Source organism: Crocodylus siamensis, chromosome 3 (assembly GCF_052110815.1).
Source record: "Crocodylus siamensis isolate JL-2025a chromosome 3, ASM5211081v1, whole genome shotgun sequence".
Taxonomy (NCBI): Eukaryota; Metazoa; Chordata; order Crocodylia; family Crocodylidae; genus Crocodylus; species Crocodylus siamensis.
This window is the reverse complement of record NC_143397.1, coordinates 23,169,161-23,191,050: the sequence shown is the minus strand read 5'-3', so window position 1 is coordinate 23,191,050 and position 21,890 is coordinate 23,169,161. Positions and strand designations below refer to the sequence as shown.

Sequence of the window (21,890 nt, the reverse complement as noted above, 5' to 3'; positions counted from 1 at the left end):
CTGATTGCAGAAAGAATAATAGAGCAGTTTTTCTGTTGAAAAGAATCTGGACAGACCACAACAGTTCAGACTGGTTTTGATGTTGTGGATTCCTATTTGAAATCTCCGGCCATGTCGAGATGAGCATGGACGTTTGGTTCCCTGGAGACAGCTAGCAGCAGGAGACCTTGTGCTGATGCTAGTTGTCCCCGGGGAATGCCCGTGCCACGCACACTCTGGTGCATAGCAGGTCACTCCAGGTGGGGTAGGGGAGGCTGGGGCCATCACTCGGCTGACCCCAGTGGCTTTACCCAGAGGCCTCCCAGGGCTGCAGCAGCAGCGATCCTTCTGCTCGGAGCCTAACTGGCAGCCATAGTATGGCCCCGGCTGGCCAGGCTCTGGGTTTGAGTAGCACATGCTGCCCCTGCGTGTCCTGCTCCACTTTTTTTTTTTGCCCTGCTCCCCTGCAGTATAGAGAACAGCTGGACGAACACGTGGTATGTGGTGCTGCAGACGTGAGGAAATGCAGACTCAGTGGTCAGCACAATTATATTTCTCCTACAAATCTGAAATGGAGTTTCTGAAGTTGAAAGCAGTGAAAACTAAACAAATCATTCAAACCACAGGTTCTAAACATCTGGAGAACTTGGTCTCATTTAAGGGAGTTTTGACATTGACTTCAGGTGGCTAGGAAGTCAGCCTTACCTTTTTCTAATTGCTGTTCTCAGGAGCCCTCCCTTCAGTATGGGCCAGCATTTCAAAGTATGATTTATTGTTTTTAAATAGATAAAATGCCCCAGATACTCATGGTTTCTTTATGCCTTCCAGACTGTTTTTGTTGGACAGCAAACCCAATACAAGGTGCTCAAATTGTATCATGGATTGAAATACGTTGTACAGGTCCGCTGCATACCAGACCGTGGAGAATGGAGTGAATGGAGTTCAGAGAGTTACATTCAGATCCCCAATGGTGAGTGTTTTACTTTAAAAAGACTTAATGAGTTCAATGTAGAGTATGAGGGAGAAAGCAGCAGTGTCTCTCATAATCAGCCTTTAGCTTTTGTAGCCCCCAGGTGTGACAGGCAGCCACTTCTCTCTGATCCATTCATTCCTTGGTCTGTGCTTAGATTAGCAGGTGCTATTTAATGCCACTGGTGATGGTGGAGTTAGGATACTAATTAACTAGAAACTGGGCAGAGATCAGCAACTCATTTCAAACCATCAGTCCTCATCAAATTGCATTTACTTGTCAGCCTGCTTTGGTTTAATTATTTGTATTCCTGAATTAACATGGAGATTGTTGAAATATTGACAATAGATAAAATATTCAGAAGTCCCTAAGTGATTATGGAGCCAAAATCCCATTTTCAGATACCTGACTTAGGCACTTGGGAGCAGTGAAAATCAATGATCGTAGGCTCAGAGATGAAAAAAGTATTACTAGCATCTTGAGGCCATGTTGGAGCCCACATGTACAACCACAACAGCCCCATTCTTTGCAGTGCTTTAATTGTCATCATCCTATTTGAGTTTAAACTAAACCCTTTTCTCTGACCTTCTGTATGCCAGAGATTCTCAACCAGAGTGCCACAGCACCCTGAGGTGCCCTGAGGTCCTTTCAAGGGTGTTGCAAGGTATCACGCAATGTTAATACCATTATGTGTATAAGCACAATTTACAAGATTAAATGCAGATATATGAAATAGAAGTCCATGTGTTAAAAACATTCTGACCTACTGTGGTCTTTCTGAGTTTTCTCCAATAGAAGAATTGCTCTATTTTTCTGTAGTCAAAAACAAATGAAAACTAAGAGCTGGCATTTTCCAAGAGGTTTAATGAGGGTTGCCTTGAATCCAAGAAGGTTGAGAGCCACTTCTCTAAGCACTTAGCTCAAGTCTCTGGTAACTTGAGTGAGACAGGAGACGTGTAACAAAAAAGCCTGCCTTGTTTGTGTTCAAACAAGTAGTCGAGATCTCTAGGTATCAGGTATAGGGTCACTAAATACAGAATATGTGTGCTTCCTTCCTGTTATCTTAGAAATCAGTACAGCCTCTACTGGGGCTTCAGAGGAGAAGACAAAATGTAGACAAGGATACAAACACATGGGCAAGTTGTTTAAAAGAAAAATGTACACGCATATGGTGTTGTCTTCCCCTTAACACAGATGTTGAAATAGCCTGTAGAGGGATGACAATAAAAAAAGAAATGAGTGTCTTACGTGAAATAATCTAAAGAACTTCTGGCTATGTCTCTCTATCTTCCTAAGATCATTTCTATGTTTCTGCAGGGCAATCAGCTCCTGGAAAGCCAGAAATAATGAGGTGTCGCTCTCCAGAAAAGGAAACTTTTACTTGCTGGTGGAAGCCTGGCTCAGATGGAGGGCTTCCAACCAACTACACTCTGAACTACTATAAGGAAGGGTAAGAAGCTGTGAATAATTATTCTGTAGCTATTGCCTTACTCTATTTGTATGTACAGAGTTTGTTTGCTTTTAATTGTCAGGTAAAGAAAAAATAATTTCAGATCTTTGTATTATGAAGCAGTACTAGCAACGTCACTTTTTTATGCAGCCAGGTTTCTGTTTCAAGATGCTTTGCTTTGAAAAATGCTCTGGCACCACAAGGACCCAAGGAGAGTTTGTGGTACAGATTTTGGCTCTAGGGCCAAAGGGCTCCCAAGAGACTGAACTACCCAGAATGACCTGTTTGAATGATTGCCATCTCTTTCACAGGCAATGGTGGGATGAACTCGCACAAAGTAGATTTCCCTGCAACGCTGTAGCTGTGCTCTAACCCTGGGTACCAGAGTCAAGATCCAAAAATTCATTAATAAAACTTTGTTCAGTATTTTGTTAACTGTGTGAGGTGAGCTAATTGTGGCTCAACCCATCACTGCTCAGTTTTGGGCTTAGAGCTAACTGGAGAGCAGAGTCATTGAGGAAAGGGACAGTTACAGATCCACTCGTTGAGGATCAGAGCATGGTGCCTATGTGGACATCCTCCTGTTTCACAGGGAAACCCTAGAAATTAGTACATGTTTTAGAAATGAGCTGAGCCAGGAGAGGGGAATAGCGATAAATGGCATTTTGGTGACATGGAAAGCAGCAAAAACCGAATTATTGAGGCGCATGTGTTAAAAAAGCTGAAGTAAACTTCGGGCATGGGGGAAAGATACACAAAGCACATTTTGATAGTATCTCACAGAGAGTAAATTAATTTGGAGGGTAAAATGAGCATTTGGGGGTGCTCATTTGTAAAGCTTTGCAAAAATGTCATTTGCTTCATTTACAAATTTGTAATTTGTTTAATTTTTAAGCAAGTTGCCTAGCCTGCTGCCTTCTGCAGGTAGGTTTTGCTCCCTGAGGTGATCCTCAGCCTGTCTTGCCACATAAAACACAGTCTTTAAGCAACCAACAAGGAAACAAATGAAAACAGCCAGACTTGTCCCAGGCAGTAGGAGGGGAGCCTTGGGGTGCTGGCCCCAGCACAGCACCCTTGTCCCTCCTTGTAGCAAGCTGCTGTGCTCACAACTTGCTGCTGCTTCTTTTGCTTACTCTTCTGGGAGCTTTTAAAGCTCCTAGCAGGACAATCCCTGCCTATCCAAATGTCCTGCGGCTGGGCTTTCTCAACAGAGCTTCCTGTTCTTTCTTAAAAGGAGAGATCACCCTGTTGCAGGCCCCCTTCAACCTGCTATTCCAAACAGGCAGGAGCCAGGAAGTAGGAATGACTTTGCTTCTTCTCTGAAAGGAAATACTATAGCTGCAAGCCAGTTAACCCTTACTCTAGCTGGATACCACCAGAGCTGATTGACTGCACCATCTTTGGGCAATGGTGTGCACATTGTCTCCATGTTTAGGGCCAGTTGTACTTTCTTGAATTCCAGAGGATAAACCTTGCCTTATGGCCTGGAAGCAGCTCTCCAAGCCATCTTGCCATCTCCCAGAGCATGAATGGACAGAACCTGGTCCTCAGTGGCACTAGTAATAAGAAAAAGTAAAATTCATGTATTTTGTTTGATATACTTAATTCTTGGCTTATTTAATTTCAGAGAAGAACTCATCAATGAATGTCCAGATTACAGAACTGCTGGCCCCAATTCCTGCTACTTTGATAAAAAGCACACCTCACTCTGGACAATATATAATATCACCGTAAAGGCAACCAACAGGATGGGAAGTAGCATTTCTGATCCTCATTATGTGGATGTGACTTATATAGGTAAGAGACAAAGATTTTTTTTTAAATGGAGCTAAAGCTATAAATCCAGAGTTTGTAACTTTGGGATCCAGAGTTCTGATCCCGGTCCATCTACAAAAATGTACTTTATACAATGTGACATCAAAGTTAAAACCATTGAAAAATAGATAAAGCTGTGCAGAATTGCATTGACTTTAAATCGATGACATACAGTTACAGTCCCTGTAGTCTTTTGAACATTTTTAGGTTATTTCCATTTGTTGTTACCCTAAACATCACAGAAGTGAAAAACACAACAGTACTGGTGTATAACAGATTTTAAACGCTGTTAGGAAATGTTAGCAATTTAGGGTTATTTTACATGGCTTTGTTGAGTTGGAAGAGAATATAGGATCCTGCACATGGGTAGCATTTCCTAATAATAATAATTTCCTGACTTTTTTTGCCTGAGATGGATAACTGAGCACACACATGAATATTTCAAGGGGAAGGAGTGTTTTAAGAGTCCATCTCTATTGGTAATTTTTTTTCCTGTTTGCCAGTAGTAGTGTAACTCAATTATCTTAGCAAAACCATATGCACAACTATACACAAGGCTCAGGCATTTTTACCAAAATGTCATAAATACTTCCTTGGCACAGGTTTTTGTCAGACTGGTAAAAATACCTAAGCTTTGTCTGTATATACTGGCTGTTTGAACTGATGTGGCTGTAACGCTGCTGACTGTGGCTGGAATATGGGTTCAGTTTCTCTAAATGTAAATAAACCCACAATATTGTCACTGGTCACCAACTCATGCCTGTTAATTCTGCATACTGTATGTTCACTTGGGAATGCTCTCTTGTATTCTCTGATGTTGATGTGGGAGATGTGACTATGTAAACATGACACCTACTTAGTTATCAAAATCTGCTTGTTTTGCACATTCAGAGATATGTCTGCTGACTTTCATGGTGAAAGGGTCATGACCTTCATAATAAAAAAAAAAGCAACAAAAAAACCCCCACAGCACAAAAATGAACTTGAAGGAACTAGATAAATTGGAGGTGGCAACTAAGTGTAAAATGTTGCCAAATCAGAATTTGCTCTATCCATTTATACCACTGATGGCATTTTGTACATGCTGATGGCATTTAACACCCACACTTGACAAGTAACAAGGAAAAAGGAATTCAGACCCTCCCCTTCTGATCTCATTTTTACAGTGCAGCCAGACCCTCCTATGAACGTGATCCCAGCAGTAGGAATACAAGATGGAAAACCGTATCTGCTTGTGAAGTGGTCTCCCCCTCCATTGGCTGATGTCAGATCGGGTTGGCTTACTCTTATATATGAGTTGCGACTAAAAACAGAAGGGGAAGAGTGGGAGGTAAAGCAATCCCGAACATGTGTGTGCATGCGCGTGCTCTGGTCAATGAGATCGTTATATAGCATATGCCATCAGTAATACAGCCCTTCCCAAAATGAATTCTTCACTGCTCTGTAAGAGGATCATAGTATTTTCCTGCAGAAGAAATGGCAATAATGTTTTAGGTGCCTCTGTGTGGTAACTGTAAGCCAAATATTTAATGGTGGTGATTTTGAACATTGACTGCTTCTTACCCATTTCAAATAGTTGTTTCCTGCTTAACTAGGATGTAGCCCTATGTTTGAGGGGTAGGGAATGTTACGTACCATAGTAATCTAGTCCAAATCCTGGACGTTATACTAACAAAAGTGATTAATTTAGGTAAAATAAGTTCTATCTGTGCAAGGCATTGCTAGAAAATTGTTGCCAAGCCATATAGCAACGACACAGTATGCGCAAGCTTTTGCCTTTCCATGTCATTAAATCTGGAAATGGTTTGTTTGGAATTCCCACCTCACAATTTTTCCTGTTGCTTTTACTACTTATCCTCAGCTTTGTAGACTTCTCGGCTTTCTCTCTTCTCAACAGCTCTGCTTCTCTCTCTGTTTATGCAAATCTCCTTGGACCTCTTGGCCCTTTCATCTTTCACATTTCCAAAATTCCCAGTTGAAAACTTCAATATCAAAGTTCCCCAAATGTTGAGAGGCTGCTGCTTTCTTGGTAACTCCTTCTTGGATGCTGTTTTTAGTAGCCACCGTTCAAAATAAAACTAGGAGAAAGCAAAGGGTCTACCCCCGGGGAATGTCTGCTCTGGGAGTTCCAGAGCTAGAATTCATTCTCATGGTAATTTCTTATAATGCTGAGAAGTGGCTATTTAAAGAGGCCTTTATTCTATTCCCATATTGCAATTCCTAATGTTGCTATCTAGTTGCAGTAATATTTATTCTACAAGCTCATTCCTTTGTTGTCAAATTTCAAGTAATCTATTACTCTCAGAGCAAAATGCCTCACGTTTATATGAGTTTTTTGTCTTTTTTTATTTGTTTCCAGACTTTTTTAGTTGGACAACAAACACAATATAAGATATTTAGTTTAAATCCCGGAAATAAGTACATAGTACAGGTTCACTGCAAACCAGACCATCATGGAGCCTGGAGTGAATGGAGCCAAGAAAAGTATATTCAACTTCCCAGTGGTGAGTGACTGGACATCACCTTTTTTTTTTTAATAAGTGCTTTTAGTATTTTGTTCGCTGTGCAGCCTGAAGATCCGAAGTGGTGCATTACCCATAGGACAGCTAAAAACAATCCAAAGGTAACTGATCTGCCAGGTTCCCTATACTGCCTGCACACTTTCCTTCAATTTGATAGTAATCAGGTGATTCATTCTCCTTACCCATTTAAAACTTGGTCACTCTCCGGACAAGGGTGCTGCTATTCAGTGAACTTCAGGGTGGTGATTTTTGATGGATGGATACTTGTCCACTGAGAACTGCACTAAGACTTGCTTAGACAAAAAATGGCTGTTACCCTTGGAAGGATGACAACTCTTAGACACAGCCTCCCTGGATTGCATTTGACCTGATGACCTAAAAATAAAAATGTTTTGTGTACCATTAGAAAGTATAAAAGCCATATAGCTCATATTACCCCACTTTCTCATTTCATTAATGATTTGATACATAATTTGAATGTGAAACACCTTAAATACTGACAGAAGCAGATTTAGACCTGGCATAGATTCTTCCCTTGGTTTCTGTCCTGTGTTGCTGTTTCTAATTGTGGTACAGTTTCCCGGGTACAGTGCTCGGGTATGTTTCAGTCTTGCATAGTTCTTCTCACAGGGATTTTATTTCCTGCACTTTGCCTTGAGGACAAGAACAGATTAAATATCAAGCACCAATATGCAATGTTAGATCAGCATGTCCTAGAGATGACTTCAAACCACAAGGCTTGAGTTTGAGTTTATAGACATTTTAAAGATTGGAGACATTTACAAACTTCTGAACATTCCCATCTTGATTTGTTAGGCTGCATATAATTGAAGTATTCCTGTTTATTCTCTCTAGACTTCAGAATGAAGGATCTGATTGTTTGGATCTTTGTGGGCCTGTTGTCATCTGTCATTTGTTTAATCATGATCTGGATGATGGTTTTAAAAGGCTATAGGTAAGTCACCAGTCAAGGTTTTGTCCGTGGTAGAAAGGCCCAGTTAAAAAACATTTAAAAATAGGCTTTTAATATGTCTTATATCACACTGTTGTGGGGGGGGTGGCATTCCACATGTTAATTTTATTGTGTGATTGGAACTGTATGCAGCTTGTTGCATGATGGAAAGAAACTGTTGCGGATTGTGTGCGGCCAGATGTGAAAGGGCCTGTCTTGCTTTAGGGGAAAAAAGTGGTGCATGAACTGGCACTGCCACAACATGCTAGCTGGGGGAGCTGGTGAGCTGCTCCCCCAGTGAACACCTTCACCTCTGCCATGGCAGCCCCTGTTTCTGGAAGTCCTCAAGGGCAGCTGAGCACAGAGCAAAGTACTCCCTGGCTGTCTGGAGCGAGACTTACCACCCCTCCATCTCCCTTGCACTGGGACTGCAGAGCAGCAACGCACCCAGTTCATTTGTGCCCAAAGTTTTTGTTTGTTCGTTTGTTTGGGGTTTGTTTGGTGACTTTTTTCCATGCTCTAAGCCAAAAATGGATCCAGAACTCTCCCACCACAGGCCCCACCCAAGTTGTAGCAGGAAGTGGGCGTGGGAGGGGAAAAATGTCACCAGGGGAAAAATGTCATTCTGAGGCAGATGCATATATGTTGTTGTGGGTTTGCTGTTTTTATCACAGGATAACTTGATTGATGGTACAGAAAGCTGCACAAAATGTGCTTTTTACCCATAACAATGAAAGGTCTGGAGAGGGCTCTAGAAACAGATCTAGAAGGCATAGGGCAGATCCTCCCCTGATGTAAAGGTCACTCTGAAGCTGTGCCTGGTGCACAACCAGGCCTGACCTCGCTGCTCAGTTTTTTTCAACTCCTTTGGCAAACATTACATTTGGAAGCGTTGGTGCTTCTGCAGGAATAAGCAAGCTGCTGTTGTGGTTTTTACCTTTGTTTCTGTCTTGGTACCCACCATACTGAGTGCCCAGCACAAGAGAAGTATGTTTGCTGGGTAGCTGCTGCAGCAAAGTACCAGAGGTGTTTTGTGCATGCTTTTCTGTAGTAACAGAATGTAGATCCAGCTGTTCCCACTGTGGTGATCCAGAGCTACGCTGCTGTCCAGAGTTATACTCTTACTTACAGCTATTGGGTAGGGTCAGGACCTGTCTTCTTCCATCCTTCCTGTCCCCTTGGGAGCATGATGGGGGATAGGGAAGAAGCCATCCCTTGGACTCTCCCCACATATGAATATTGCCATAGATGGATCTAGAATTTTTTAAAAGAGGGCTGCAGATAGTGCTCAGGCTGGCCCCCAGTACTTAGTTAAGCCCTAGGTTACTGCACAGTAATTAATGCATCTGCACGTACGTTACTGTGGAGTAATTAATTGGGCATAAATTTGATATTTGTATGATGCAGGTATCAGATTTACACTCAAGTTGACGTAAGTTGCCATATTTACTGCGCAGTACAGGTGTGCACGTGTAGACACATGCCTGTACTGTGCAGTAATTTCAGTCACTACGCAGTAAATGCACACGTGGAAATGCTCAGTGTTAATGCATTTGTTACATTTGTTTAACTTTATCTTAGTGTTTGCAGGATTCTCTTCCCTGTGTAGATTTATAGCAGTGTAGATGCACTTAAGTTGTTCACTAAGCTCCAGCTAACTCAGTAAGCGACTCTGGGCTTTGAAAGTATCGGGTAATAAAGAAGGTACTAAATGCATTAAAAGTGTCTGAAACTTTAAGCTTATGCTATAGAAACAGGTTAATTATTGGGATGATAGGGCCTGTGCTTATGCTGTCTGTGTTCTCTACTTTCATTTTTCAGTATGGTATCCTGCATCCTGCCACCGGTTCCAGGGCCAAAGATAAAAGGCTTTGATACGCAGCTGCTAGAGGTGGGTCCAGAGATGTCTACCTTGTCCAGTGTTTGCAATAATGAACCCAACAAAGTTGGCAATTGCACTTAACACAATAGCAAGCTTTAACCATAAGGAGAGGTTTTATACACATAATCAGCTTTAAGAATAAGTAAAACAGCCAAGTAAGCAAAACTGGGCCTTTAAGCTAGTTCTGCATTAGGGTATGAGGGAGCTATGTACCAGCACCTCTTGCTCCTCAGAGACACTGTATGTGAGGCTGGTGCCAGCAGAAAGTCTGAGTAGCCGTTGCTAATTATTTGTATAGGATACAGATTGTTCTCACAATACTCTGCTGTCCAGGGAGGGGGAGGTGGCTGGACCACAGTCCTGCTTCATTCTGTCCCTTGCCACCCCATTTGATAGCGTACTTCCATTGTCAGCACTAGATTCCCCTGCTTTGTATTTGTGAGTTGTGGGATTGTGTTTGGCCCCTGACTAGGGAGTGGGAGGTCCTTGTGGGCATTGAAAGATGTGCAGCAGTTCACAGCTTCACAGGAAGTGCCAGGAGTTGCAGCAAGCCTCCCCCACAACCCAACAGGCGTTCTGTGTCGGGTTGTTGGGAGGGACGACAGGGCGAGGGTTGAGGGATCAAGCTCCACTTCGGAGCCAGCTGCATGTCTACAGCCTTTCTCCCCTAGCCCTTGCCCCTGCTGCTTAGCTCCAGTGTTGTCTTCAGGATGGGAGGGGGAGAAGGGAAGGGAGGGAGCTTGGTCTGGGGTTTGCTCCAGCTTGCGTTGGAGGGGGGCACAGATGGATTGGAGCCCCGCACGTCAGAGGTGCTCCAGTCCAACCTCCCCGGCTAGGCAAACCCCAGACCGAGCTGACTCCACTCCCTTCTCCCCTCCTATCCGGAAGACAGCACCGGGGGCAGGGCTGGACCGCATGAGCCCCGTCATGCTTCTGGGCAGGCACTGACAGAAGCTAATGAAGGCGCTCTGCTTTGTAGCACCTTCATCTGAACCTTCATGTAATGAAGGCTCATTTGTTGCATGAATGAGCACTTTTAAAGCACTCTGCAGCCATGCACTTCTGTCAGGGCATGGCTGTGGAGCACTTTCAGGGGGCTGATCTCACAACAAGAAGTCACTTTTGTCAGCACCTGGCATTCTGCCATTCTCTTGTTAGCCCTAGCAGTATCACTGCATCCATTAGTGTGACTACAGCTTTCAAACACTGAAATATTTTCCTTGTGATGCAGTAAACTAATGGCAGTTGTCAGTCAGTGGGGGAGAGCAGTGTCAATAAAACATAAATCCTGACCTTAGCAGTAAACATGGCACCAATGTATATTATTGTTATCCCATCAGACAGGGAAATCGGAGGAATTACTGAGTGCTCTTGGTTGCCAGGGTTTCCCTCCAACATCAAACTCTCAGGACCTGCTGATAGAGTTCCTGGAGGTAGATGACAGCGAGGATCAGCAGCTCATGCCAACTCATGACAAGGGTCATTCCAGTAAAAATATGAAGCTGGTGCACAAGGAAATGGACAGTGATTCAGGACGAGGGAGCTGTGACAGCACTTCCCTGCTGTCTGAGAGGTGCAGGGAAGCCAGAATCCCTGCACCAGCATTTCAGACACCAAATATTGGTGAAATTCAAGAAAATTTTGCAAAAAATAACAGGTGGGAAATACAGAGCACAAAGGTAGAAGGGAACATATTCTGTTCTAACACTAGTAGTCCAAAATCATCGACGTGGCCTGGAGCTCAACTACAGAACAATCAGGCTCTGAAATTCTCCTGCCCCAACAGTGCAGATGACAATAAGAGGAACATTGGTTCTATGAACGGGAATGTTGTATCACTGTTAAGGGGAAATGAAGAAAAGCATCAGTCGCGATATTCTAACACTGTTGAAACTATCAGTTCGGAAAACGTGGATAAACGGGAGGAAATGCAGAATTTGCATTCCAGTGCTGGGCAAGATGCTGTGCAGTTGCTGTCCAATGAGAAGTCACCTTTTTTGCCTGGTAAACTACTGGATTATGTGGAGGTTCACAAAGTCAACCATGACGGGGCACTTTCAGTATTACTGAAACACAAACAAAACAGTGGCAAAACTGAAAAATATAATAACCCTGGAATAAGCAAAGAATATACAAAGGTCTCAAGAATTGTGGACAGCAACCTTCTAGTACTGATACCAGATGCAAGAGTTCAGCCCACACCTGTGTTTCAAGAACCTCCCCAAGAACCTGCTCAGAGCCTTCAACAGGACCAAGCAGAGAAAAATATGAGCTATTGTCTTACAGCACGAGTAGCATGCAAAAATCAGACTGGTGGGCTAGACTACATGGATCCATCTTCTTTTATGTGTTCCTTTAACTAATTGAAAGTTTGATTCTTTTTCTTCAGGTAACACAACAGTGTAAATTAAATGCAGTCAACATCAAATGCTCAAGTCTGTGCTTTAGGATTACCCTCCTAAAGCCCAGTTGTAGCTTACCCCTTTTTATGCATCCTGGTCAATCAGTCAGGCTGCTAGGTACTAACCGATTGTAAAGTAAATTTTATTCCATTTTCAATTGTGATTTTTTCATAGTTTTTTGTTAATAGGTAAGTACAGCAAAGCCAGAGCACATGACACAGCTTTGTACCAAATCTGTTCTAACAAGTGTGCTATAAAGAAAATGACAGGATTTTTAGGTTGAGCAGAATTCAACCTTGGATCACGATTCCTGAGGTAGAATGGAAAGAAGTGGATGTAATGTGCCATGAAAAACTATATTGTTAATGAATGATTTGCACATATATTGTTTGATTTAAAAACAGCTAAATTTTGCAGTTCAACAAGATACAAAATGGTAGGAATTGATATGCCATAGTTGTCCTTGCAATTCCTTCTTGCTAATTAACTACTATCAAGTAATGTGATGGTATATACCACATACTTCTGTTTTTTTTAAGCTTTATGAATACTAGTTTCAGTTTGTCTTTGTATTTTTTTTAAATTCTTAAAATGAAAGCACTAGTTTTTCAAATGTTGAAATTTCATGTATAAAAAATAATATATTTGAGGAATTTATTGCAAAGTAGTGAATCATTCTAAAGCTATTGTTCTGCTTCATTTTTGTATGTCAATAATTGTGCACCACATCTACCTGTTAGTCAGATAAAGCCAAACAAAGTTTTGCATATATTGAAAGACAAAGCCCAGCAGGATGTGACCTGATACACTGCCTTACTGTACATAACAGAAAAGTCTACTTTAGTACAAGCCCATTTGTTTAACAGTATATATTTAAAGACTATTTTTCTATAACAAAGTTAAAGTAAAACATTTTCTAACCTCCCAGTCCTATTTATCTACCTAATTTCACTGTTTCCTTCTGCTGAGGCAGAAAGAAGAATTCAGCAAAGCCACCATTTCTGTATGAAATACAATTTCTATATGAAATATGAACTGAGACTATAAAAATATGAAGGATGTGACATAAGCCCTCTTTCTAACATTAGTTGTTGTTGTTAAACTAGGCTGAATTGTAGGTTGTGTATGCCAAACTGTCCTCTCCTCTGCTGGCCTGTTTACTGCTCCAATAGAATTTGCTGCATGATGCTGATCAGAGACAAGAATGAGGTCTCTTGCAGCCCTTGCACAAGGGCCAAAGCTGGACTTTTCCCAGAACCAGAGGAGAAGTTTTAACAGTACATTTTCCAACACTGAACTGTCACTTTCTGAAGTCAGAGACATGACCTGAGGAGTTGGAGAGGGACTACCCAGTCAAAATGGAGATTAAGGCAAGGATTGAGGATTGGTCCATATACTTAGAGGCCATATCTACCCGAGATGCTTGCTGACTACGCAGCAGCTCATTACTACTGCACAGTAGACACAGCCAATGTGTGGCAGCTTCCCCCATTACAACCAGGGGCTCCTGATTTCACTGGTAACTGCAAGAGGAAGTGCCTGTAAGTACACTAAAATAGCTAGGCTTACTGGTGACCCTCCCTTCTTGGAAGAAGTGGTTTTATTTGCTAAAGGAAAATACAATGAAACCAAGATGTCACTTTTCCAATTAGATCACATACAGGAGACACCTACCCAACATTCACAGACATCTTGGCCTAGTGGAGAAGGAAGAGGGACAAGCTGAGCAGAGAGAACTGTGTTGTGCGAGTGGTAGGAAATATATTTGGAGTACATGAGCTCCCCTTCCTCACGGACTGATCCTGAATGGCGCCATATTCTTCAGTGGGTAACCTCTGGTTTTGTTCACTGAGCCAGGCTTTTCCCAGTACAGTGTTGTATGCAGCATAGCCAACAGACATGGCTTTCCTGGCCTGGGGAGTTGTGGAAAGTCACATATAGTCTGGGCAGTAGAGTCCTTGCATAATAACTGTGGGCCAGGGAGAAGCCTGTTTATTGATCAGCCCTTCTGTCTGTGTGACTTTCACAGTGGCAGGACTTCAGAGTGTGGTTAGTTTTTTTTTTTCTTTTTTTCCAAAAACCACTATTATGAAATCTAGTATATAAGGTATGTATGTGTTTATGTTTATGATTGTATGTAGAGTGAACACCCCTAAAATCTTTGATTCACTTTGGATAACAAGCTAATTTTATTGTAGAGTTTACGGTATTTTCTGGGTAAAGGTTTACCATAGTGAAAATATCAAGTTTGCAAAAGGAAAATTGAAATGTTTCTAAGGGGAGAGTGTGCGTGTATATATGTGTGGTCTGAAAATACAAAATCTGGCTCTCAATGGGCTTCTTTTGGATTTCGATTTTCTAGCTGTGAATCTGGTAATTAGTTAGGATCAAACATGCTCTCCTTCTTTACACGAATAGCAATTATCTGAGCCAATTTTTTCCCCCTGTTACTAAGTAAATAGGGGCCAGACACTCAGCCCGGCTACAGGCCTTTTTTGTTTTGCCAGTTGTCAAAAAGTCTGAGGAACCATCCCCTATAGGATTTTCCTTGTGTAGTGGAAATCCCTGGGCATAGGCAATGCATGGGGAGGGGCCATGCCCCCCTTAGATTAGCCGCCACCAGGTTCTGCAGGCGGTCGCTGCTTGCACCCACTCCCCCTTGCCACAAATGCAGGTGGCAGTGTGTGTGGGCAGTCCCTGCTCGCCGCTGACACCACTGGTGGCGGCTGTGGGCAGTCCTCACCTGCTGCCACTGACACTGTGTGCAGTCCCCGCTCACCACTTGCTGCCATGGTGCCCCCCAAGTCACGGGAGGCACCAGTCGTTCATGTCCCTGGGTGATGTATAGCTGAAAAGTTAGGGGGTGTAGACAGAGAAAAGATAGTGTCCAGAGCAGCAGTGTATACCAGTTCTTCATGACACTCCCAGTGTTTACTTAAGACCGTAGGCAGCAGGCACAACTTGGAGCAGTTGTTAGGCTGCTTTAAATAGCATTAGAGATTTGAGACAGCCCAGAGTCTGAGGATCAAGATTTAAACAACCTTTGGCTGCTCATACCTCTTCCTGTAAAGAGGTGGTTAGTTGTAAGTCAGGTAGAAGGCAGGGCAGGGTGGCACCTTAGAGACTAATTCAGGGGTGGACAATTATTTTGGGCAGAGGGCCACTTAGTGAGTTTTGGGAAGCCATCATAGGCCGCATGACAGGCAGCCCAGGGCAAATAAATATTAATTTTCTAAATTTTGTAAGGGCCCCGCAGGCTGGATAGAATGGCTTGGCAGGCTGCATCTGGCCCCCCAGATGCATTTTGCCCACCCCTGGACTAATTGGTTCATCAAGGCATGAACTTTTTCGGGCAACAACCTATTTCATTCGATGTGATAGATCTAATGACCAGTCCTCACAACTGTTGCCTCTGAAAGCTCATGCCTCTCTGAATTAGTGTCTGCAGACGTGCTGTGAGGCTGATCCGATGCACTGTAATTTCAGCACATCAGAGCGAACGTGGTAATTGCTGTGTTCCAGCCAGCCTCCGCACCTGTATATCAGTGTCCCCACACTTCAAAATGGCAGTGGGAACACTTAAACTAAAGCTCATTGAACGAGCTTTAGTTGAAGCACTCTCACCACCATTTTGAAACACAAGGATGCTGATACATGAGATGCTACGGGCACTTTAATTAGAGTAGCTCTCAGAGCTGCTCTAATAAAGCGCCCCCCCGAGCACGTTTAAAAATGCCACCCTGCCCTGCCTTCTGCTGTATCGTCCTGTACTGAACTTGGCCAGGTGAGAGCATGTGGCCTATTATGAGTTGCTGGGAGTAGCTTTACTTGAGTTCAGCATAAACTTAAAGCTCATGAGGTGATGGACGATAAATAACCAAATTCACAGAGTATCAGTATCTTACTTTCACATGCAAGGTCCAAATGGTATTTTTTGCCTGTGAATACAGGTTTCAGGTCTATAAAAGAGGCCCTTTCAATGCTAATTGTTCAAATACAAAGGGAACCACAGCAGCTATTTCTTGCCATAAGCTGAGATAGAAGCTGTGGAAACTCTATAGCCTAAAGCAAATCTAGAAGCATGTCCCCCAGTGAGCTTTCATGATCTTGAGGCTGGATTACTATGACTTTATGTAAGGATGGATGGATTCAGCCAAAATGAATAAGCTGCAGCCCTCCTGATTGCTCTAAACCATATCAACTTTTTGGTGGGGGATTGCTAGAGATTTATTATATTGGAATGTTTTTCCAAGCAAACATCATTATTTAAATTCTCTCTGTGTATGCACATGCATGCACACATACACACTTCAATATTATTTTGCTTTTAAATAACAATTGTTTGTCCTTTGGGGTGCCTGTTCTTCCAAAAATCAATGGAAGTTTTGCACAATAAAGTCCTGTGAATTTGAGCCTTTTTGTTTTAAAAGACATTTGTAGACATTAAGTAGAGAATAAATAGTTGCTCTTTAAAATTAGTTTGAATATATGGATCTTCAAACATTCAAATATTTCATTTTCCCTGCTTTAAATAGGATTTCCATTTACAGCTTTTGAAGGGATATTTTTTCTTTTGGAATAAAATGAGATTTTATTACAGATATGTCAGGCTTCAGCAAAGTACAATAGCCTGGTAGAACAGGGTTTTGCCATCTCACCTGAAACACAGACTGACAGATGCATTACCTACCAGAATTCATCCCAACAAACAGAAAATAGCCCCCTTGCATTTACATTTGTCACTTGGAAAAATAGTTCAACTAGGTTCCATGTTTCTTTTTATTATAGGTTTACAAATATGCCAAATAAATTATGTATCACTTTGTAATAAAAGGCCTAAACTGTAAAAATAAAAGCTCCTCTGAAAAATACTAATTTATTTTATGAAATGCACAAAAATGATTTGTACATGTTGTTTAAATTAACTACCTCCACTTTGGGTTTGTGCTTGCTTTATAAATGAAAGATTCTACTTTTCTTCAGTATTGAACAAGATGATGCCTCAAGCTTTTAAATTTTCTAATTAGCCTTGTTTTTTAGTAAAGATATATTTGATGTACAATACCACTACTTTCTGTGTTCTTCTCCTGGCTTCTAACCAGTTGTCTATGTGCTTTACTGAATTTGGGACGTGCTCCTAAACTGCATGTTACATGAAACTAATGATCTGAAGAACTGTTTTTATGATGTTACATGACTGCAACAGTTATTTACATAAAAATGTAAAAATCTATCCATATACCATCCTAATATGGCAGTGTGTATGTCTACAGAGCAAAACTGAAAAACTTCCTTGTAAGTATAATGAATTTCTGTTTGAAGCAGTGAATACTGTAGTGAATGCTTTAGGTCTCTGTCTAGATAGTTTTAAACTGAGATCTACAGTGGCTTTGCATATTATTCACATGCTGGAAGTACAGAAAATGAATATGCAGACCTTGCTTTGTGGCCTTTCAGATATTATGCAGAGCTCCATTTTTTTTTCAACGAGTAAATGTCATTTAAGTTAGCTTAAGAATTGCATAGGGAAACCAAAGTAACCTTGATTACTTCCTAGACAATGTAAATCCTCTGTAAAGCCATACAGTCCTATGAAATGAAGAATGTGTCATAGGATTAGGTTCCTTTTTCTCAAAGGAACTGCTGCCCTGCATTTCTTTTTCTCCCTCTAAAAATCATCTTACTGTTGTAAGTATGTAAAAAACAATCTTGCCACTTCTAACTGCTTCTCTTTATGACACCCTGTCAGGAAGGCACCATCTGTGTTGCCCTGAAACCATTAAAAGGGGATATTAGGGACACATGGTGAGGTGTGAGAAATTACAAAAGCATTTTTAACTCCTGAACAGGCTCAGGCCAGCCTATTGGGCAATTACCATTTTCCTCCTGTGTCAGTCATTTCCTCACCTGTGGAGCCAATTATCTGGACAGTTTCTCAGGGTAGAGCTAAATTGCTAAATTGGTGTTCATATTGATCAGACAAACCCAAGTATTTATCAGGGTGTGCTTTGAGACCTGGGGATATTTGAGTTGCTGCTAGTCTGAATTTCTGTCCACTTTCCACTTCTTTTCCACTCTGTGGAAATGGAGACCAGTATCTCTCTTCTAACAGTGACCCTTCAGCCTCCTAGCTCAGCTTCTTTCTGACTCTTTTTACTATGGAGATGGGCCAGATAAACTCCATTTTCCTTGACTAGGAGTAAGGCAGACATTCCACTTAAGATGTGATTAACTTGTTAATTGTGCTGTAAATAGTAACCCTCCACACATTCAAGGAATTAATAGTAACCAGCCACAAAAAATATACTATAAAAGATGTGTCATATTTTTGTGGCTAGCTTCCACTGTGCCTTAAATTAAATGTGTGGCAGGGTGATGACAAACCAGAGCCAGTTCCAGGCTCCTGTGCAGCCCCATGGCTGGAACCAGCAATCAGCTGATTGTCAGTCCCAGTCCCAGGACCATACTGGAGTAGGCTCCAGATTCCGTTGTGGCCATGGGGCTGGAAACAATTGATTGCTGGGCCTGGCCTTGGGACCACTTGGGTTCACGCTGGGTTGCAGGCACCCAGGGCAGAGGGAGTTCAGGATCACAGTCTTGAGTGCTAGTAAGTAGGGCTGTGTGAAGCTTAGGTAACTGATTCAATTCCAAGGGGATTTGGCCCAATTTGGGGACTGAATCTCCTACTCTGAATGGAATCAGGAGACCAAGTAAAAGCTCCAAATTGATTTGAAGCATACAACTCGATTTGGAAAAGCTTTGGAAAAAGATTCAGCTGGTTTGGAGGTTTGGCCATAGACTAAACAGGCAGCTGACAGCTGCCTCCAGCTGGTAAGTATGTTGGTGTTGGGGAAGTGGGGAGGGCAGGAGCATGGGGGGGGAGGGAGGGATTGGGGCTGGGACGGGGGGGAACGTTACTTGGGGAGGGGGGCAGAGGGGGCATGGGATGCAGACACGACAGTGCTGGGAGCAGGGACTCTGCCCTGCTGCTGTTTGCCCAGCCAGGGCAGGGTTGGGGCGGAGCAGGGGTGGGATGTGGGCACAGCTCACTCCAGGCAAAAGGGGGCAAGTGGCAGCAGGGCATAGCCCCTGCTCCCAGTGCTGCCACGCTCGCATCCCACACCCTTCTGCACCAGCAGGCAAGTGGCAGCAGGGCAGAGACCCTGCTCCCAGCACTGATGTGGGTGCAGCTGCTCTGAGAGTGGGGACTCTGCCCTGCTGCAGTCTGGAGTGAGCCTTGCCTGCATCACAACCCCCCCCCACTAGCTGGGCAAGCAGCAGCAGGGTAGAGTCCCCGCAGTTCCCCTTGCTGGGACAGAGGCAGGCACAGCCAGAGGAGCCCTGGGAGAAGCCTGCAGGGCTGCCCTGCACAGCCCCAGCCCCAGCCTCCTGGCACTTTAAAAAAAAAAGAGCCCCATGCTCACCAGCTGTAGGAGCAGTGATTGCGGCCTCTGGGTGCTCGTGGCAGAGTCCCCACACACAGCGCAGGGGAGTATGGGACTTTCCCCTCCCCCCTGCCTGGCACCCACATGGCAGCTGCCCATGGCACGGGTGCAGTGTGGCTCGGCAGGGCATTGTATGCTGTCTGGGAGCTGGGGCGGCTCCACCTGTCAGCCAGAGCTGGATTGATTCCCCAGCTCTCTAATTATCGCCTCAGCTTTTCCCAGGGGGAACAGCCCCTGGATCTGCACGTGGGGTTTCAGCAGGCTGCTGCAGCCAGCTGGGGAAATAGCACAGAGCTGCTGCCATCACCAGCTGGCAGCAGCAGCCTACTGTCATCCCACATCATCCGTGGGCCTGTGCCCCCGGAGAAGAGCTGGGGGAAGTGATCAGAGCTGAGGGAAATATTGGGGAGCTGGGGAATCCAACCAGGAACTGGGGGAATGGCTCCGTCTTATGATATCAGGACTCCATCTAGGTGATGGGCCACATATAATAACCTCCTCCCTGTGATTCTCAGTGTATGAGCCAAGGGGAGCTTATCTCAGGGCACTTTGCAGCCACGTGATAGAAAGGAAGTGGATCAGATGACTTCCCACCCTCTCGTGGCCTCTCTTCGCCAGAGACGTGGTGCTCTCATGAGCTAGCCCCATCACCTGTTGCTCCAAGCCCTCCTTAGTTAGGGCCTTTCATGACCTTGGTTTTGAGGTTCCCCCTGCTGAAGGTGGATAAGGGCTAAGCAATGCATCTGCCAGATCCTGGCTCCAGCAGCTAGTCCATATTCAAACAGCCAAGAGCTCCTAGCATATGGAGTCAACTCATTGCTTCCAAGTGGGATCCATCCTGCTGGGAACCCCTGGGTGGGGAGCCTTGGGCAGTGGGTGGGGGTCACCAACATGCTGGCTGAAAAGCCAGAAGTCTGTCCTTACCCACCACAGCCCAAGGGCCTGCTGTCCTTACTGAACACAGCGTCCTTACTGAACACAGCATCCTTACTGAACACAGCACCCAGGTTGGGCACTGGCTGCCATGATACAGCCTCCTTTTCCATGCCCAGGCTAGGGAAAGTCCAGTTCACATCCAGCTCCTGTAACCCATCCTGTGGAATTAAACAAGCTGTATGATGCAAAAGAAAGGAAATGATCCACTACGCTGTGTGGCTGGGGACTGGATTCAACATGGCTCCTTCCACTGTGGGCTGGGGGAGTCTGCAGTGATAATTTTAGGGGCAGAAGTCTTCTGGAACTGAAGCCTCTAGGCAGGGGTGGACGGAGGATTTGGGAAAGGTGGGGTGTGGGAGCAGGTACCGGAGCTGCAAGGTGGCTGCAACACCTGGGTGGTGCTCCCAGCCTGCTCCCCTCCCCCCCGGCCCACTGGTGTGGGCACACCATGGTCCTGGAGCTTCTGAGGAGTTTTAAAACGTCCCCAAAGCAAGTAAAAATCCCTCCCTTCCTCTTCCTTCTCAGATACACATCTCCTTCCCCCACCTGCTGCTACTGCTTTCTCTGCTGCCCAGGGCAGGGGAAGCTTAAAAGCCCCTCCTGCAGCTCCGGTCAGGCTACGCGGGGGCTGGACTCAGCTGGTATAGGGACAGCCATAGCAGCTGAGATGAGTGGGGGTGCGTCTCCCCCAGGACCCGGGCGTGGGAAAGGGGAACCCACCTTTCCATCACTTCTGCTGCTGTCACTCTTCCCGGTGGAGCCCACCCCTGCGCTGGTGCAAGCAGGAGCAGCTTTGAAGCTCCTTGGTCCCCTGGGCTACAGGAAAAGCAGTAGCAGCAGGTGAGGAGGGCAGCTGTCTGAGCACGGAGGGAAAGTGGGGGGGTCTTTCATGTTTTGGGGGCTTTACAAGGGCTCCGGGGCTCACTCCAGTCCAAAGGGCAGGAGAGTGCAGCCAGGCCACAGCACCCCTCTGGATCCGCCCCTGCCCTCCACCATGCCAGTATGACAGAGTATTAGGCCCAACATGGGTTAAATGCTACACAGCTGGATGGCATATTTTTTCTCTGAATACAACAGAAACACGCTGGCCATTGTAAGAGTTCTGGTTGTGCTGGGCCACGGCTACACTAAGCTATGGTAAGTTATGGTGCCAAAAAGCAGTGCAGATTTTCCTCCCTTTATGTGGGATCTGTGTGTGCAAATTCACTCATGTGACGACCCCTTTTATACCAAACATTCGTTATATGCGAGGTAAATTCACTCGTGATCCGTGTGGTGGGAGCCCACAGTCAGCTGCTGTGTGTGGTGCACCTAAATATAGTCTCCCGTGTGGTCTGTGCTCCCCCCTTGCCTGCGAGGTGTTTCTGCAGTTGCCATCCCCCTTATGGTAACGTTCACCTCCGCCCTGCGCTTGTGTGCACTGTCCGCTGTTGGCCAGTACCCACATTGTCTAGTAAAGGTGGTAGAAATGGGGCTGGGGGCAGCGCAGACGAGAGCTGGGAACGGGTCCCTCGTGGCGACATTGTACAGTGGGGCC

The 21,890-nt window shown here is 44.4% G+C and overlaps 1 protein-coding gene across 3 annotated transcripts in view; it reads left to right on the top strand.

Moving 5' to 3' along the window:
• Positions 1-17,036, top strand: part of PRLR (prolactin receptor) — a 152,810-nt gene extending 135,774 nt beyond the window's left edge. For all 3 annotated transcript variants that reach the window (XM_090037932.1, XM_090037933.1, XM_090037934.1), the window contains 8 exons: positions 808-949; positions 2,267-2,399; positions 4,027-4,196; positions 5,381-5,544; positions 6,574-6,718; positions 7,592-7,691; positions 9,510-9,579; positions 10,911-17,036. In XM_090037932.1, coding sequence (XP_089894058.1) covers positions 808-949; positions 2,267-2,399; positions 4,027-4,196; positions 5,381-5,544; positions 6,574-6,718; positions 7,592-7,691; positions 9,510-9,579; positions 10,911-11,933 — 1,947 coding nt within the window. In that variant the 3' untranslated portion in view covers positions 11,934-17,036. The remainder of the gene's footprint in view (positions 1-807; positions 950-2,266; positions 2,400-4,026; positions 4,197-5,380; positions 5,545-6,573; positions 6,719-7,591; positions 7,692-9,509; positions 9,580-10,910) is intronic.
• The last annotated feature ends 4,854 nt before the right edge of the window (positions 17,037-21,890 follow it).